General features: G+C 36.5%; 1 protein-coding gene across 3 annotated transcripts; it reads right to left on the reverse strand.

The window, feature by feature from the left end:
• Nucleotides 1-65: 65 nt before the first annotated feature.
• On the reverse strand, nucleotides 66-19,248 carry LOC117402790 (UTP--glucose-1-phosphate uridylyltransferase-like). 3 transcript variants are annotated; one of them, XM_034004249.3, is made up of 10 exons: nucleotides 19,170-19,248; nucleotides 15,532-15,659; nucleotides 14,353-14,460; nucleotides 6,308-6,493; nucleotides 5,619-5,752; nucleotides 4,277-4,574; nucleotides 3,833-4,030; nucleotides 3,408-3,650; nucleotides 2,531-2,635; nucleotides 66-504 (listed from the first exon to the last, which is right to left on the reverse strand). In XM_034004249.3, the coding sequence occupies exons 2-10, from the start codon at nucleotides 15,628-15,630 to the stop codon at nucleotides 397-399; spliced, it is 1,479 nt and encodes a 492-aa protein (XP_033860140.1). In that variant the 5' UTR covers nucleotides 15,631-15,659; nucleotides 19,170-19,248; the 3' UTR covers nucleotides 66-396. The 3 variants fall into 3 exon arrangements, with proteins under 3 accessions (XP_033860140.1, XP_033860139.1, XP_033860138.1); XM_034004248.3 differs by having other exon boundaries at nucleotides 19,070-19,226; XM_034004247.3 differs by lacking the exon at nucleotides 19,170-19,248 and adding an exon at nucleotides 18,047-18,613.
• Between the last annotated feature and the right edge of the window lie 1,033 nt (nucleotides 19,249-20,281).

Here is a 20,281-nt window from a genome sequence, read left to right on the forward strand (position 1 = left end):
AACTAATTCTGTCAATATTCATTTGTTTGTACTCAAATTAAAATTCACAAAACACACTGCAAATGTTTAATCAATATTGCACATTGTTTATTAAAGTGTAGGATTGAGCTAGACATAGCTTTGGCTCAGACTTTTCAGATGTAACCATGTCAAAAATTATTGCTTTACAACATTTAGTTGCAGACAACTACAAATTTTACAAAGTTATGTTGCAACCTAATAAATCTCAAATACTAAGCTCTACATGCCTGTGCTTGAAACGCACATAATAATGCAAGTACAGATGAACATTTATTACATTTAGTGAGTGAACAAATCTGTCTACATTGTGCTGTAACAGCCCATGATAAATTCTTAAAAATAAAGTAATTTAGAATTAGTTGCTAGCATGTTCTTTCAGTGGTCGAGGATGCGAAGATTGCCCGATACAATCTTGTTCTCCAGCACTGCTCCAGCAGGAATGTCGATTCGATCACCATGATTTGCAATAATAATAACGGTTCCCTAAAAAAAAAGAAAGGATAACAAACACAAGGTATATTTTAATATTACAGTACAAAAAGAGTTTCAACCTTGAATTTCCAATTATCTGTGAGGGACAAACCACCTACAGAAGGGATTTTTTGGAACACAATACATATTTCTTTCCTTTTGAAGATTTGTAACTTAACTGGCAGCAAATTAGAGACATTTATAAACATATAGGTCGGTCATTTCACCTTAAACTGGAACACAACCATATTCTACTAACACAGACCCTATAACTTCATCAAACTCAGAAGAGCTGCATTTCTTGTAATTACTAAATATGAATATTTAAAGTAATTACATTTTAACTGCCGACAGATGGATGATGTGCCCTTTGAAAATGCAGAGTGACAATTATGCTTCGAAGCACAATTTCACAAATCTCTAATGTTTGTTTGCCAACCACATTCTGTCCAAAATCACTTGGGTGATTATAGAAACTAAGCGGTTTGAAATATGCTGGAAAGATTAAATTTATCAGGACAGTCCATATTTATTTAAAGCAGCAGCCCTATTTTACCATAGGCCTATATTTATTGATTGCAGTAAATTTAACTGAATAAACCTCACTGAGACCACAAAGCCATGGTCTACGGTCTTTAGATATATTCAACAGTAAGAATAAAAAAAGAAAGTCACTTTTAATCAATTAAATATATTTTCACTCGTTAAGGCCTAAATCCCTTTCAGATTTGAAACAGTTTCATGCAGATATGTGAAGTTTTACCTATATATATATAGCCATTCAATATAGCATATTAAGACTGTTCACGTTAACGTATTCAAAGAATTACATTAATTCTACTCCCAAATAGACAGCCACCAAGTGGGCATTGTATTAATAAATCAGAAGACACTCATGTATACTGCTACAGAATGTTATTGCAGGAAGAGAGAAATTAGCAGACTACGTTTTAGATCAGCACCTTACATGGTCAGCTACTCTCCATGTCTGGACAATAGATCATTTCCAAATTTTAAAAGTACAGAATCCTGTTCATTTCAGAACAAATGTATTACTTTGTCGCAAGCTGAATTCCATTTGATTACCAAAAATATTGTATAATACTGGTTCGTTGCACCCTTTTACTTTCCTCCTAGTCCTAGTAATTCACAGGGATTCTTCACTTGCTGTATCAAAACCCCTTCCTAAGAGTGCCCCACATTACAGCGCAACAGGCACATTCCAGGTTGTATGTGATCCAGCAGTAATTATCCTTTCTTGTTTTTTTAAAGCTCAATCATATTTGCAGTTGGAAATGTTTACACTTTCAGAAAAAGTTAGAAGGTTATTGTAGTTTTTCAGATCATTGTTTAATATTAGAAGTATTGTTTCCAATTAAAAAACTGTGCTTGGTGGATATTTCTAATGCAGCTTGGAGACACCCTGGGGTACACCATATGAGTTATTACTGAGGATCAGATAAAAAAGCTGCATTACATGTATACTTGCATGCATGCAGAATATAGAAGAGTGAACATGCTGGTGTCTGGAAGGCGTGCTCCAGGCTGTTTCTCAACATCCTGTACTGGTTATTGTGACAAAACCAGAACATAAAAAGTCCATATAAAATACATATAAGCTAAATTAGAGCAATACAATTGATCACATAGGTACTGGAAATAATAAGGAGTTCCTTTAAATGTTGTGTATTGTTTTCAGTTTATTTGTTGAGTTTTTTGTTGCTCAGCATCTATGCTGTACAGTGCATTCTAGATGTTGTTCAGAAACTCGGAGAAGAAAACAGTAAAAAAAAAAAAAAAAAAAGGTCATACATGGGAAAAAAAAACAACCTAATTTTTCTTGTGTTTCTTCTCCTCATGACAGGATAACAATGGATTGACGCTACTCTTGGTCTCTAGCCTTTCCTGTTTGGAGGATATCAGCAGACTAATAAACGAGATCTATATTTTGCTGAAATCTCAAATGCAACTGCGTGCACTTCATACCTGATTTAACCCAGCACTGACTTGAATATCTCATCTGTAGTATTGCACTCACCTTTAAACTAACATTCTTTCCAAAGGTAACGTCTCCTGAAACCGTAAGGTGGTCCAGTTCAAGCATGTCTGGTATACTTTCGAACCTCATCAAAAATTCCTGAACCTTAAATAAATAAATAAATAAATAAAACTAGGCATGTAAGCTGCATTTCATCAAAAACCAGACAAGTAATTTCCAATACAGATTCTTCAATAGCTCAGCCACACTCCTGTGAAAAAGAAGGTTACCATGATGTACAGCTTCCGGTGTGTGGAATACATTCTAGCAGCAAATACCTATGCAAAGATTCATCTTATTTTACATATTGTTTATAGTTCCAATTTTCATTTTGTTTTTTAAGTAGCTTTCTTTTATGTTGTTCTTGTGGCTGCACCCACAGCTTATAGTTTTTTCACATAAAGATTCTATTGGCCTTCACAGCCTCTAACCTAAAAACTGTAAAGGTCTACAATGGAAGTCTTCACGAGTGTGATTGAATCTTAGAGTTTTACCTCCTATAATTGAGCGTCTGCAATCGTGGATGAGTTCATTTCAGAACAACAACTTACTCTGACATGCAAAGATTCCTAAAAACAAAACTAGTTGCTGGTTTCAAACACTGATTAGCACTAATCTTGGACTACCTTACCTAAAATAACAGATAGTTAAAAATCTGTGCTAATCAAGGTATGTTACACCAGCCTTAACAGTTGCAGCCAAAGCTCGTTCCCAAACATCTGATGGGTTTATCAAAGCAGTCACTATAAAAGATCTGCAGATCCAGGAACACAATCTTTCAAAAGGTTTAGCATGAGGTATACCCCAATGCACAGCAAACAAATTGTATTACTTAAATTATTACTGTTGTAATAATTGCACAAGTCCAAACACCAACCTTTGTAAAAGAGCTGCCCAGTTTAGTCAGGGGAACAGTGGGGAATTCTCTCTTCTTGCTCATGGTGAGGGAGCCTGCGTTAAGGCTGTACAGGTTGGACATCACCAGCAGCAGGTCAGAGGTGGTTTTCACCGGCAGGAAACGGCTTCGTGGGACATTGATGCCTAACGCATTGTCAAAGCTTTTAATAGCAGCACCCACAGCAGTTTCCAGCTGGATTACATTCAATCCACCATTTAGAGTCTTAATAAAAAAAAGGAAAAATGTCATGAAACACAAGCAACATTCAGGGAACTTGTTTTATTCATTTTTAATGTTGTGAAAGGTGATTAAAAAAACAGGGAAAATTCACCATGAATGCAACACATAGAACCTTACAAATCTGGACTTCAGTTTTACAGTTTCCATATGCCGAAGTTTCTAACCTTTGGGTTGACAATGATCTCCATGTCAATGGCGTTTTGCTCCTGCAGCCTCTTGATTGCAGCCAGTGAAATCCACAAGTTGTTGGTGTTGAAGATCTTGAATTTGCTCACTGACTTGAACTCGTCCACATGAGCCTTTGGAACCTGAGCGATCTCCAGCAACCTCAGCTTGCCTCCGTACTGCGTGAGAGTACCACCCTACAGAGACAAAGCATCACTGTCGTCATCTCCAACACTCCACTGAACTGCAGACAGTCGCAAAGCTAGAAGCAAATGCTGGGTTTATGAAGCCGACACCATTTTAGTCATGCTCCTACATCAAATTATTTTATGTTATTTCCATACTAAATGCTAATCAGTTTAGGAAACTAAGCAATATACCTTGTATTCCTTTAATATATCTTAAGACAGTGTGATGCAAGTTATGAATGCTCATTAGTTTACCTTCACGTCTGCTCTTGTCTTGTCTGTGACCTCCATGACAAACTCACAGCGCTTTCCATTGGGCTGGCTCATGAGGTGATTGAGGATATAAAGATCAACGGTCGCCCCAAGATTATCAATATTTGAGACGAATATATACTCCTTCCCCTCAGCTATGAGTTTATCCAACAGACCAGAGTTATAGAAGCTTGCATAGATATCCCCATGTCCAGGTGGGTACCAGGTGTCTGCATTGTCCCCCGTTTTTGACATATCCTTGGCTATTGGGAGCAAAGATTCCTTGTTAATCCTTGGATATCTGCGAAAAGAAATGTTGTAACGGGAATGTTTACAATACCTTCAACTGGCTTTTAATATATACATCCATACTACCCTTATATAGAAAATGTTCATACTGTGTTTAAATTGTGCTGTTCATTCCATAAGGAATTACTGCTTCCAATTCTTTCAGATATGTTGGAGTGGAAATCTGCAAAGAAGGCCGTTATCCAGAATTGTGTACAGAGTCATCATTTAGGCCGTTGCTGTTTATATGACAGTCACTTGTACAGGCTTGGCTACAGAAGCAAATGCCAGCTGAGCATGAACTCCCTCAATTAAAATCAGATCCTGTGTCGCAGGTGAAGCCAGGACTTTAACTGGTCTCAGACCAGCAGGACTCTCAAACACTGTCTTATATAATTTGAATAGATTCAATGTGACTCCAGAAAAAAGTGTACTAGCAAATATATTATAATAATTGCAGATATAATAATTCACCAAGAGGTCCCTTAGTTCTTTGATAGCTTGCAGAGTTTGAACAGGAGAAACCAGGTGACAGTTAATCAGTTGGAGATACTCCTTAGAATTTCTTAAAAGGAATGTATGATTGGCATGTTTTTTTTTTTATATACAAAATACTAATCTGAAATCAGAAATAACAATTGAGGATTTACATGAAAAAGTTACTGGAACACAACGTGACTTTTAAGACACTTCCTAGTACAGTATGTTATTTATGTTAGCAATTCTTTCATTATTTCTATTAATTTTATGTAGTACATGTTTTGTAATCACTAGAAGCATCTTGTTCACAAGAGGCAGCAAATATAATAAATAATAATCATGTATTAATATTAAATTACCTGCAGATTAAAGAAGCAAGATGTTCGTGAATGGTGTATGTTCACTAACATCTAAATATACCATTGCCTAATAATTAAACTTATTAACATCTTAAATATTTTATTCATCTAATCTGATCTAAATCCTTTGATACTAACACAGCAAATTAAACCATTTGAATTAAATTGAATTGAATTGAATTGAATCTCTGGTTTAAAAATTTAAAAAGAAATTCTACCTGCTTTGGTTGAAGGTGTGGATTTTCACATGACAGTGTGTGTATTTCTGCAAGATCTTGTTAGTGTCCTCGTTAGTATTGAAAGAGTTCATTAAGACCAGAGGAACTTCTGTGTTGTAGGTTTTGTTTAAGTGCTGCAGAGAAAGAAATACCACAAAAACAAATCATTATACTACCTTTGTAAACTTGCAGCAAGATTCAAACATAAGATAACCTCACAATGCAGAATATTTACTGCTTGACTGACAGTGTTCTTCATAACAGACGTTCCAAATGCACTGTAGGGTCATTCCGTGACAAATCATCTGACCCCCTACCATCACCGATTTACTATGTCTTAAGAGCTGCTGTATATTCAGGTTTTGAGATAGCAGTATTAAAACCTGTGAAACCTTCTAGCCACAGGAACAATCTGCCTTTCACTGTTGATGGCAGTACTCTCACTCACTGTCAGCAAGGTCTTCTGTGCATTTAACCGGTATGTGGTTGTACTTTTAGAAGGCTTACAGTTAAACGGAATGCTGTAACTGTGCAAAATATGTTAAGACTTTTATGGGTTTTAAGAATAAAACACAAAAAAAATAAAAATAAGTCAAGTGCTTTATAAGAATTAATTTGTTAAGGGTATTCATTTTGTTCCCTTTTAATGGATTGGTAAACTAACACCCGAGTGTCTCCTCTGCTCTTACCTCGATCTGCTGAACAGTCAGATCCAGGAAAGTGTTTTCATTGCGGACGCTGATGAGACTCTTCGGGCCCTTGCAGCCCATGCTGGTGCCAAGGCCACCGTTCAGCTTCACCACCACCAGCTTGTTCAAAACCGACGCCACGTTGTCCGGCAGACCTTTGGACTTGATCTTGTCGTAAGGCTGGATCTGGGGGAATGGGAATAAAGACAGGCGTTAGTTTAACTGGATAAACCTATGAACTCCTAAAACTGATCTGAAAATCAGAACCACCCTTGAAGATGAGATGCATTTGTCTCCACTTATTACTTCTGATGTGTCCCTGGATAATACATACTGTATGAAATCCTATTTGAATCCCTAATTCTACTAAATGTTGATCCTGGCTTATACTGCAATCCATTAAAAACAAATTAAAACGAAGATGCATATTAGATACATAAATGCAGTTGAACCGGTTTCTAACAAACACGCAACACATTTATATCAATACATTTATATCAACTGATAGGTTGTCCTTATATACAGGTAGATCAGAAGAACTATATTCCATTTCAATATCTGTTGTAGGTCTGAATATTGCACTGGATTAAATAATAAAAAAGAAGATACCATTTTGTCCCATTGCGTAAAAAAATGGAATAAAAAAAAATCTAGTCTGCTGTAAGTTTCCTGCACCTCCAAAACTTCACCCCTGTATAAAAGTCTAGGAAAAATAACTACACTCAAAACACTGCTACTGTAGTATTAGAAAGAAGAGCACTGAACACCCAGAATGTAATGAGGATGTACACAATTCTTTGAATCAAAGCAAATGCTACTTCAAGATCAACAGGTCATATGTATTGTATGGACTGCTTTACCACATTCCAAACTAGTTTTGGGTCCAACAGAAACCGCAATTATACACACACAAAGAGAGATGCACCCTTAGTGTTGTATGTCTGTGATACAGAACAGTAAAACTTTTCAAAATCATTGGAAATTATTTTTGTAATTATTCAACTGGAATACAGAGTATAGCTAGGCCTACATACTAGTCTTTATAGAGTGTATATTAGTTTATTCATGCAATTGATCTGAGACATGGTTTCAAATTCCAATCACTACCTCCCAAAATTATGTCGAAATCCATGAACTGATAACCGGTTTAACCTTCATACCCAGTTACGCAAATACTTGCTTCGCCCAGTTAAAAAATCTTCCAGCAATCCACCCAGCTCAGCTCTCTGCCAGAAATGCCAACATTGGGTGCAAGATAGATCAATCAACTGGGTTTGCAAAAACCTCCTGTGCTGTCAGCCAGCTGCAAAGAATAGCATCAGAGAACTGAACTTAAATAAAATAGCAGGGGAGTCATATGGCTGCAAAGCAAGAACACAGCACACTTATATTTACTGTGGAAACTCTGAGTTCTGAGTCCCAAACAGTAAGTGTGTACTTATAAAACTACTACAAGTACTTTCATTTTTGATATTGCTAACATATGATGGGGTATGGTTTCCTGTATCACTGTAACAGAAAACAGGAACTACCCATTTTGTCTGCTTCAAGAATCCCCAACCCACAGGCCTGGGCCCAGAAATTAGGCCTTAACATACACTTAAAATTACATTAGTATAAAAAACAAAGGGGCTGAAACTGACACTGACATTAATTGTCAATCATTCAAGAATGTAGTTGCAGTTTTCTACATTAAACAATAGGGAACTGTTACTGGTTAAACTATTTATTGGTAGCCTGCATTTTCATACATATATTTTTAACACATCTTACATAGATTTTCAAGCTATTGTTTTTTTTTTACATATAAATCTAAGCACAAATAATTCCTCAAACACCTTGTCAAGCCACTCAGTACGGCCACAGATTTTCTATTGAAAACCTTGATTGTCTTTAAGGGGTCAGTGGATACTGTAGTATGGTATTTGCTTCTTTAAAAAAAAAAAAAAAATGTTGAAGCATATGAGAACCAACCACAAATACGCTTTGAAGTGTGATGAGGACCTAACCACAATACAATCAATTCTTGTTCAAACAAACTTGGATTAGACGAATTCCCTGATACTACGAATTTTCTACAGTATACTTTTTAAAGGTTCACTTCAAACTGAATTTTCAATAAAATGCACAATGCTTTTAAATGTATAATACTTTTCATTGTTCTGTAAGTAAATTTTTATTTGAGTGGAAAATCAATAAAAAAAACTGTCGGGATGCATTGTGCTTAGACACCTGATAATTCAAATTATTATTATTTATTATTATTTATTTCTTAGCAGACGCCCTTACCCAGGGCAACTTACAGTGGTAAACAAAAAATACATTTCACATCAATTTCACAGAATCACAGTACAAGTATTAATACAATTAGAGCATTAATATACTCTTAAAAGTATTAATACAATTAAGAGAATTACTGATGATACACATTTTTTTTTTTGCTGGTTCCTTGAAATTCGTATTAACGAGAATTGACTGTTTAAATGACGAGGACGTATCCAAAATATAAAATGAACAGGATTGCTTCGTGGTTGCCAACATCATCCCGTTATAATTTAATAATTTACCATCTGCAGGTACATTTTTTATGAATATTATTTGTTAGTTAAAACAATAACACCATCATATTAGGCAACTATGCATGTGTGTAGTCTGAAGCTAAAGCTTTCAGTTTAGAAAGCAATATTAGTTCAGCATAATCTCCTAAATCAAGATCATGTTTTGCCAAACTGCACTGTTTGAATTTAACCTTGTTCCTGTTACTCATGGGTGTGGGTTAGGATTAGCACACTGTTTATATGGGAGTAATGCCAATGTCAGTTGTCTCCTATTCGATCAGTGAAGTCGTGTGTTTCAACCCTCTACGTCTTGTCCTCAGATATTCTTCATAGAGTCACTGTACCGGATTCATTCTGACTAGCAACAAGGTCACTATTACACCATCACATGATCTCCCCAGAACAGGACAGATGGGTTATCTTATTAAAAAACAGCACTGACTGCAACAGCTAGCATGGCTGGAAAGAGAAAAAGTGATGAGCATCAGCGCGAAAATTCAGTGTTAGATGCTTGCAACTCTGTCAGTCAGCAAACAATGCAACGTTGCTACAAAAAGCTGGGGACAACGTGGGAATGGACCTGATTATGAACTGGGGAAGGGAAGGGGATGGGAGTACTCTGTAAATAATGTGGGTTTGTAAACTGCGTTATTCTTGTTCAGATGTGTTAACGTTCTCTATGTTTTGGTGCTTGTGTGACTAGATCTGAAAGACAGCCTGTGTGTGAGTGTGTCATTGAGGGGGGTGGAAGCAGGTCTGACATAACCAGTCAGACATAAGGGGGTGTTGGACCAATCAGTGAGGAAGGGGGAGGGACGGGTGTGTGTGTGTTAAAATGGCAGTTTGAAAGAGAGACATGGGATCTGGCAGCGGGAGAATTGAGTGAGAAAGTTAAGAGAGGGTGAGTTTGTGAGAGAGCCATTGCTCACTAAAAGCTAAACAAATAATAATAAATACAGCAGTTTCCTACTGCTTTGAACCGCAACTGTTGTCTGTCTCATTATATCCTGGAAACCTCGCAGCTCAGCGCTACAAAATGTAAATAAATTGTTACAGCTATGTATAATATTCATCCGACTTTTTACTGTGGTCCCATCGCAGTCGGATACGCGAAGGATTACTGTACTTTTTATTACATTCACAGGTTTTAATACATCTTTTTTATTAGTGTAATCAGTGTCTTAATAAAGATTTTTAACAGCATACACGCTTGTTTGTTTTGATTACTGTACTGGTGATTGGGGGACATTTTGAATGTCAGGTTATTGTGTGGGTGTTTATACCGTCCATCGCTTACTGCGGGTGAATCACGTTAACACAAGTGCACCCTTTCTAATCGGTGGTGACTGTAGTTTAAAAAGAAGGATTAGTCTCCTTGTGATGTATTGAGTTTTAATGTCGGAATCGTTGCAATATTACTGTCAGTAGTCCCAGATAAAAAAAATAAGGTAAAAAAATGTTTTAATTTATTTAGAACACATTAGAACACAGTCATGGCTGTACAATCCTACTTAATATTACAAGCTTGTGTAACTAGAGCTGCGGCTGGTCAGGGAGGCATTAATATTAACACACTTATAGCACTGTCTACTGGCAGTATCGCTTTACTGTTCTGCAGTGGAAAGAAAACCGTGACACCGTCAAAATAATGTAAAGGTGCAGCACATGAATATCTGCAAACCAATTCAGAATTGAGGAAATCTGAAATCATGCTTTTTCATGTGGGTTGGCATTGATTAAATGGGAATCAGAGTTATAGAGCACTTTAAATATACTCTTATGTGTAAGTAAAGGGTAGTCTAGCATTTAAATATGTACCACTTCATATTATTAAGTATAAACATGTTGTATAAACAAATGTCCACAAAAACCATGTAGTCAAATGTTATTATTTTAGCCTTGAAAATGTTTATACTTCATTCAGGCATGCATTGGAAGCTGAAAAGCTCACCTATATTATTTGTGTTTAAGGAAATCTGTGGTGAGTGTGATGTTTAGGGGAGAAGGTTGTTGGACACAGTTATAGTCAATATGTTTATTGTATTGTATTTCCTTTAATATTCTTTGGAGTGGCTTAAGTTTTTTCAGTGTGGCTAAAAAATGTTAAGTTACTTTAGCCACAGTGGCTAACTAAATGAAAGACTTAAAGAGAACGTAGAGATGTGGTTAATTATAGAAATCACCCGAACAACCCTGTGCCTGAACAGTAGAGAGACTACACTGTCGACATGCCCCTCATTTGGATTTCAGCAGCATGCTTTTCATTTCCTGCACAGTCAGACAGATTTATTTTCTGAGCGGACCCCTGAGACCCCATGCCTGCCTTTATACAATCAGCCTCTGTGCATTCAGGTACCCGAGCACTGCTCAATCTCGCTGCTAATGATCAGCGGGGAATGCATGGCTCTTACCCAAGTACCATGCAAGTGCATTGGAATTTGGAGGCAATAAGGGTAGAAGGATTGTTGCACAGGTAGATTTTTCTCTTTCATTAGTTTTAATTTGGTTCTGGATGGCCTGCAAGACTGGGGCTCCTTTTACAGTTGAACCTGTACTTTGAGTGGGTTACTGCTACACTACACTGCACAATCACCACACTCATTTGCATTCAAAGGGATCCCACTGACTACTAATGAAGTACTGTGGATTCCTCTCCCACCTGGTCTGAATCAGATTCTGTTGGTTTATTAGCACCATTTACAGTGTACTGTACAGTGGCAACAAACATGTTCAGACCTAAGTTTCAGTAACTACAATTTTATAAATTATAGTTTATTTTATATATTATACCCCTTCAAAACAAGTGTACCTGCTGCACCTATTGAATTAAAAACAGCATCAAAGCTCAATTACAAGGCTACTGAACATTGTCAAAAAACTACCTTACTCTCAATAGATCACTCACGTAGCGTTGTTCAAACCCTCGTGTAGTGGCAGAAACCGAGCTCACATAGAAAGCGGAATGGGGTTCAAATGCACCCCCACACACAAATGCGGTTAACATGAATTAAATCAAATAAAAAAATCAACACAATACGTTGTTTTTCTTTTTTTTATAAATACCTGTACAGATTTTGTGAATAACTGTTTTTTTGGTTTTTATTGTAAGACTACATTTTTGTACAGTAGTTCAAAGTAAAGACAGTTAATGCATACAAGTTAGCATTAATGTATGTACAGTATGTATGTACAGTATTTATGACTTCAAGGTAATGTTGCATTTTGCTCACCCAAAATACATTTTAAATCAGATAGTGTCTAAATTGGAGAGTAAATTACTCAATGACCCAAAATTGAGTAATACATTGTCACAAAGACGGCCGGAGTGGGTGGCGTCAGACCAGAATCAGGAAGTAACACACAGAGATTTGGGGTTTTGGTTAAGCTGAGCGCGTGATCGCGCTCAGCATTTAATAAACAGAACAGAAAATAAAAGGTTTGAACAGACAAAAACACGGGACACGGCACTACACGCCAAAATAAAAAGACAAACAAAACGTACTAAACACTTAACAAACGGTGCACGGAGAGACAAACAAACACGGTGAGTACAAACACTTCTAGATATTATTTTTACTTTACTACTTTACGTTCTCCTTCTCTCTCACCCGTTCTCCACTCTCGAACACCCAACCCCGACTGAAAGAAATGTGCATCTATATATACTGTTGTGCTGGGATTCAATTACTAATTAATTATTCACTTGAATCCCAGCACGTGAATTAATTCTGTGCAACCCCGTGCTCACATATTACATTTAACCAGCACGTGAAGTGATTTGTGCTCTCCTCGTGCCTAAATACAAATCTACACTTTTTAAATACACGTGAAACACAGACCCGTTTATATCCCGTGTACCAATGACTATACACCAACATTAACACACGCAACATACAACACATAACACACAAATGCACACAGGGGTGGGGCGCATTGCCACATACATGCATAGTGAATCTTGCTATGTGTTGCAGTGTTAATACAGAGGACAATGCTTAGGTCAGGATATTGATACTATAGAGAGGCTGCATGATTTCTAAACAATGAAATAGATATCCTGTCCTCCCCTCATCTCCCTCCTGCTTCCAACAACTTAACAGTTCTTTTCATAAAGAGACAATGTCCGTTAAAAAAAAAAAAAAAGTGAGGTGGAATTATTTAGCAGATCCAGAAAACATACCCTCATGCTGAACTGAAGCTGAACACGTCACCCAAGTCAGTCAGTCAAGGGCTTAAATACAAAATGAACATACAGTTTCATCAACGAAAATAAAAAAGAACGTCATGTACAAAAAGTAAAAAAATGTAAAGTATCTTAACTACGGGTAATATGCACTACCATCATCTTTTAATGAAAGATGGACACATTAGTGAATTTTTTTTTTTTTTTTTTCTTTTAAATGTTTGTTTGTTTTTTTTCAGCGCTATTAAAGAAATTTGATCAATTGCTATTTGCAGATATTTCAGTGCTACGCTTCCAGGTCACTGCATTCTATTTCAAGGGGCTGCATGAAAGAATGCAGTCAGCATCTCATATCGGATTGAATGAAATGCTTCATTTCTAATGGACACCTCCTGTAAATCGTAGAATACACAGAGAATCATAGAATACAGCACTTAACCAACTGTAAAGACGCTGTCTGAAACCTTTATTTAACCCTACAAACATGAAGTCACCACGCTAATAAAGGGAAACAGCTGCAATGCTTCTCCAGACATTGAACTGAGCAGCAAAGCTATCTAAACAAAATAATATGGGTCTGAAATAGGCAGGCTTTATTCAGTTAAACCAGAAAGACTGTGATGCTATCAATTAAACTGAACGCAAGCACCCCCCAGTGGATAATTCCAAGTGGATTTGTGATCTCTAAACAACGTTCTGAAAAAAAGATGTGGTCAGCTCCACTACAACAGTGGTCAAAGAAACATGTTATGGCCCACGGATTCAGGTTGATTGCAAACTTCATGAAAACAAACGTGAATATCCAAATCAAACCAATTCTAATAGAAGTCATCAGAATCTTAATTTCAGAGAATTATATTTATTTGCAGACATGAAATGGTGCTGTGCTACTACTTCACAATCAAGGGTTTATAGAGCAGAGGAGGTTATATAAAGGACTACAATGCTGAGCAAGCATTGTATTGCAAGACACAGAGGAGCCAACATCAACACAGAGCAGTTAGGGATGCAGTTTACGAAACCACAACATTCCTGAATTAAATTATACTGGACGCAACAAACAAAACCACTTAAAATGTGACTACTCCAGGATCCCCACCCTCCCATTATGTAATTTATGGCTGGGGTGCTTCCATTACATTTCAGATGGGAACAAACAATTTTTTTTTTTTATTAAATAACCAAAATGACCCAAAGCAACACATTTTATAAGTCCCATATTAAAAGAAGGTTTTAAAGACTATATTCCATGTCAATAAAAAATTAAGGTGTCCTAATTGAATGGCCTAAACAGCGTTACTCACAGAATCCTCTGGTGGTCTCTGAATCATCCCCCAGTCCACTGAAGGCCCCTTCTCTTGTAGAAATCTATGGAAAAGCTTCTTAAAACCATCAAAATCCTTTCTGGTTATCTATACAAAAAAAAAAAAAAAAAAGAAGAAAAAAAAACCTTATATAAATTAAGCTTTTGATAACAATATAATGCTAATTTATATATGAACATACACTCACACTAAACATCGAACAGTACAGCAGGAGAATGTTATTGTACAGATCATTTTAAGAAAAATTAGGTTTTGCTCAACATAAGGGCCACTGGGGCAGGGTTTAACTTCAAGTGTGTTAAATCCAATTAAAACCATGCAGGCTCTTTGTAAAACCTCTGAAACAAAGAGAAAGATTTGATTGGACAAAGGATTTCACTTAGAAGGGACTCGGTGACCTTCACAACTAGGAAAGGGAGAGAAAGAGAGTTCAAGGGGAAATTAGGTCAGGCAGTGTCATCCAAGAACTAATTGGACATTGTCAACATCATGAAATCTCTACCCGAGTTGGCACCATATACATGTGTCAGCTGTGAGCATCCGCTTGGAAGAGTTTTACTAGATAGCCATCAATGGGAGTTTGAACCTCTGTGGAAGTTTAAGGGGATGCCATTCTCCATACTTTGTAATACTATTAATCCTGAAGCAGGATTTTACCTTTTAAAGAAAACAATACAGAATAGACCATTTTTTTCTTTCACAGCGATTACTTTAACGCCTATTTTTTAATGGAGTAAACAAAGTTAGTTTCTTGTTTAGTTCAAGTTTGTTTTGTTTTTTTCTCCTTTCAAAAAAAACAAAAAACAGGAGTTAATTAAACGACAGTAGTAAAAAAGTTGAAAATATTCCTCACGTGCCTTTTAAATTAAAATCATTATTTACTCTTACTAGCTTGTGCAGTGTGTTATAACTTAAAACTGAGCTGTCTGCATAGTTCAATGTTACGGTTCTGTAACAGAAAATCTAAAAAGACTTCTCACAAATGGCAGTCATGGGACTGATTGCCAGGGGGTGTCCAGTTCAGAATTGAGGTGTGATCGCTGAGCTGTGAAGGGATGCTTTCCTGGTGCCCGATGGCATTAGTTCAACCGTTTTTCCCACACATAGGTAGTTTCCTGCATGCACTTCACAAGAATAGCACCTATATGCAGAACCTACCTCGGCCTCTTCCTTACTAGCAGTTGCCTGTAATTTTTCCAGGTCCTCCTTCATCGATTTCTCGAGCTCCTGACGGCCTGCTTCTTTAAACTGTGCCATTCCACTGTTGGACACTGCCTTTCTAAAATCTGTGGAACAACAACAAGTGTCTGGTGATTTGGGGTTCAAAATATTAGCCACAGTTAAAAACTACTCTATGGAGTAAGACACAATGAATGTACGACCACTTTAAAATCAATATTGTTTTCTAAATTTAAATGTTATTATTTTTTCTCTTCTGTGCAGTTCCATCTGATCTGCTAGGCCTTTGGAGGAAATAAAAGCACACAAAAATGAACAGAGATTAAAAAGGTTTCAGATGTATGCTCAATGTAAGATCACTTGAGAGTTGCATAATGGTTTTCTGACTCACAATCCTATATGTTGTTTAGTGATAGGCCTAGCTTTAGAAAAATTCCAAACAGGGCACAACTGAAATGAAACCCTTTAGTTATGTGTGGCTGAATTCAAGCGACACAAGTGGCATTTTGGACCCAGTTGTCAAAAGGTTGACGGCTGCCACAGCATTACAGGATCTGTCAGAAGAGCCACAAGCTTGTGTCGTGGTGTAAAGGGACACAGCCTGTAATAGGTTAGTTATTTACTGCAAACACTGCAAGCATATTAATACAGTAGCACAGTATAAATGTTGTGCAGGTTTGGAGACCGAATCAGTCATAAACACATCCTGGTTATATTTTATACTCAGTTTCCTGGATTGTTATTCCTTTCATTGCACAATGTAACCCAGGTATCAGAATACATGGATCTCGTTTCGAATCAGGACTGTATACACAATCAACTAGAACTAGAAGCATAAACCTAAACTGGGTTATTCAATTTAACATCTCATGAACTTCTTTAACTTTATTTTAGTGTGTTTGAAACCTTGGCAAAAATGTTACTTCATTTTTATTTATTTTTTTTTAATTAGGGTGTACTTAATCATTTTAAGTATGTTTTCAATATATACTCCACTGAAAAACAGGTTGCACCTGAGGGTGAATTACTTAAAAAACAGGTCTGTCGGCAATAAAAGGTACAATGTCTGCCATTAACGAACAATTACTAAAGCTGCAGCATGACCTCCAACTGTTTATTGTTTAATTTAAATTCTGAAAATAAAGAGGCACACTGGTGGTATATAAACCGAATTCATATCAATGTATTAAAACCTGTGGTATTATCTCATTTAAGTAAAAAGGGCCACATCATATTCCCCTGATCACCCCACAGCCTACCTCTCCCAGTAGTAAAAACATAAAGTTGTGTAGGATCTCAAAACATAGGAGCTTTTAAATATATTTGCAAACAAAAAGCTAAGACACTGTAGATTGTCATGCTTGTGGCTTTGTTGGGAAGAGTCGCAACGTTTGGTATTAAAATGAACAGGGAAATAACTGAAATGAAAACTGAAAAACAGCAGCTGTAACCGCAGCAAAACAACCGATCACCCTGTTTTTCACATGAGTGCTTGAACAGCAAAAGGAAAGCACAAGCTTGAGATTTCATGAAGAGTGGAAAAGGTGGCGTTTTCTCACTGCCACTTTGACAACTGCTTGTATTAATAGGGAAGCAGGCGAGATGACGATGACAAATCCAGATTATACAAGTAAAAAACGGAAATGCAGTAAAAACCTGCAGCGTTCGTTAAACTACCTCCTGTTCAGTTAGGGTTTCCCCCCCTAGTGCTGTACTGTAAACGAGCACCAGGACACGTATACAAGCAGAGATGGAGTGCCAATTTCCAATCGAAAACACAGCCACTTAATCACTCACACAACGCCAGCTTTGCATAATGTATTGATATTCCTATATTATCTCTTACTTTACAATGTGGCCCAGTATTTAGTCTATTAAAATCAACCACAAAAAAATACTGAATGTCAATCCAACTAAATCGATAAATGGTCAGTCTAATGCTCAAAAAGCACTAATGGGTTGGTATTCAAGTGTAGACCCAATTTAGTAGCAAGTAGTGAATAAAAATCAAACTGGATGTCTGAACTATTATTACTCACAGACTGTAATCATTCCCGTTACATAATTTTACAAATGCTGTGCTTTTGAATCTTGTTATAGCATTTTTTTTTTAAATCCAATTGGAGATATGAAATATTATTAATCAGACTAACTCACTAGTAATACCTTGTATAATTATGTATTTCTTAACACACGCCCTTATCCAGGGCGACTTAATTGTTACATCACATTATTTTTACATACAATTACCCATTTATACAGTTGGGTTTTTACTGGAGCAATCTAGGTAAAGTACCTTGCTCAAGGGTACAGCAGCGGTGTCCCCCACCTGGGATTGAACCCACGACCCTCCGGTCAAGATCCAGAGCCCTAACCACTGCTCCACACTGTTTCCCTGATATAATAATAATTTCAAACGACTGGATTTACAGGTTTTCTAAACACTACATGTATGTTGTTTACTTGTGATTGTAATATTAAAAATGTGACTTACCTTCAACGTAAATGGACATCTTGATATCACTTAGTTTGATGGCAATATAGTTAGGTTAGGTTTATGGTAATTTATTATTAAAAAAAGAAAGAAAAAACGTAAAAGGTTTAAATTCAACAACAAAACCGCGATAGCCTTTCGCGACTGGTCCGGTCGTCTTTTTTTTCTGATCGGCACAGTTAGTGATTTAAAAAGAATGACATTTAAAAAAAAAAAAAAAAAGGTTAAGAAAATATGTAAAAAAAAATAAATAATAAAATAATAAAACTGAACTTTGCCTACACTCTACGTCCGCTGTTCTGGTAAATACTCCCAATTCCCTTATTCAGCTGTAATGTATAAAATGTCGTAATCAATAATACAGTATCTGAAGCTGAAACCACTGATCAATTAAACTAAAGAAAGGGTTATCTTTGACTAATTTTCAAAAAATCCAAATCGTTTAATAGAGCCTCATCTTCCCTCCTCCCACTTATTCACTACAAAAACAAAACGACCAATTGAAAACATAAAATATTTCAACAGTGAAAAAAAAAGAGTTTTATAAATTCGGCCCCTTTTGCAGAGACACATAACGCACGTCACGACTTCTGGATTGGTCCACACAGGAAACCTCACATTCATAAGAAACCGTGCCGCGCCCCTTTTTTCTGAAAATCTGTTTTTTTTTTTGTTTGTTTTTTTTGGCAACTTCCCAGTTCGTACGAATGTACAAGCCATTAACAATTACCACTGTCAGAAATTTGGAAAATGAAGGTTGTAATACATTTACAGACAAATATTGATACATTTATAGGCAACATGAGGTCTTACATAAAAGTTGGAATGCATGCTTTGACGCACTCTTATAACATACATACATTATTACGTAAAAATATTTTACTAGCGAGCTTCATTGACAGTTTACACACCTGAACGTAAACAAAAAGAGGGGGCGAGGATAAACAGACAGGTATTGTATTGCAAAACACATATTTATGAAAACGTAACGTTTTATTAATACCCTACAACAGTAATACCCACCTTTATAATAAATATATTTTCACCAACAAGGACCTCCCAGAATACCGTATTTACCTTAAATGACTAGTGCATTTATGAAGTTTTAAAACAGCCCACCCACCGGTATTTAAATAGACGCCTCTCTAGACGGAAGTGTCCTGAAGTGATAGTTTATTTTTTACTAGCCAGACTTCCAACGACTGGTACTAAAAACGGTTGCTGACATTTCTGACCAATACAAGCAAAGAAAATAAATATCTATGCCAATCAGCAGCTTCGATGAAGCTGTGTAACCTGCTGATTTGTGCTAAATACTACGTGAGACTATTTCTTGAAGACGGGCAGAAAAGGCAGCCAATAAGACTCACGTCTCTGTAGTTTCAGCGAAACTGAAAGTACCGGGTCAAAGGGATGTTTTGAAATGTCTCCAATGTCTCATACGAAGCGTCTGGGTTAACTAGTGAATCGCATATACTGAAAGTGTAAAACCTATTGTTTGCTGCAGATTATATTGTTAGAAAATAGAGCTCTATCCAAGGTAACTGTTTATGCTATTTGGCTCAGGTCTTAATTTAAACTACGGAATAATTGCCTTGAAAGGCAGCTACGCAATGTTGTACGAAACCACGCCCTGCTTTATGTGTATATTTTCCTACTAACCATATTTATTTAAAATGTAGCCAAAACTTGATTTCAAATTTAAATTGTAAGTAAAGTGTGCCACTGTAGGGAAGTTAGCCAATATACGTTGTAGTTCAAATTAAAAAAAGGTGTTTGTTTTTTTCATTACAGCAGAAAATGACTGCTATGCAATGCGGCGCCTGTGTGCCTTGGGCAGTCCCCCAGACAGCTTACGCGTTTGTTCCCGATGGCTGTTAAAATTCAGGAGCCTGCTTGCGCAAATTGAAACATGAGCCAGTTAAACATGAAAGAGATTTACATCAAAACCAATTTACGTAACAAATTCCTGGGAAAATATACTCATCCCTGTCCCATGATCAGAACCGGCCGTGGGAACTTCTGAACTATTATTATTATTATTATTTATTTATTTATTTATTTAGTAGCAGACGCCCTTATCCAGGGTGACTTGCAATTGTTACAAAATATCACAGTACAAAGTATTGCATTATAAAATATTACATTACAGAATACCATAATATAGATAAGAGCAGTTATGAAAGTACAATAAGATCAAATTCAAGTAAGAGCAAAAAAGAATACAGTAAATGA

Source organism: Acipenser ruthenus, chromosome 5 (genome assembly GCF_902713425.1).
Source record: "Acipenser ruthenus chromosome 5, fAciRut3.2 maternal haplotype, whole genome shotgun sequence".
Classification (NCBI taxonomy): domain Eukaryota; kingdom Metazoa; phylum Chordata; class Actinopteri; order Acipenseriformes; family Acipenseridae; genus Acipenser; species Acipenser ruthenus.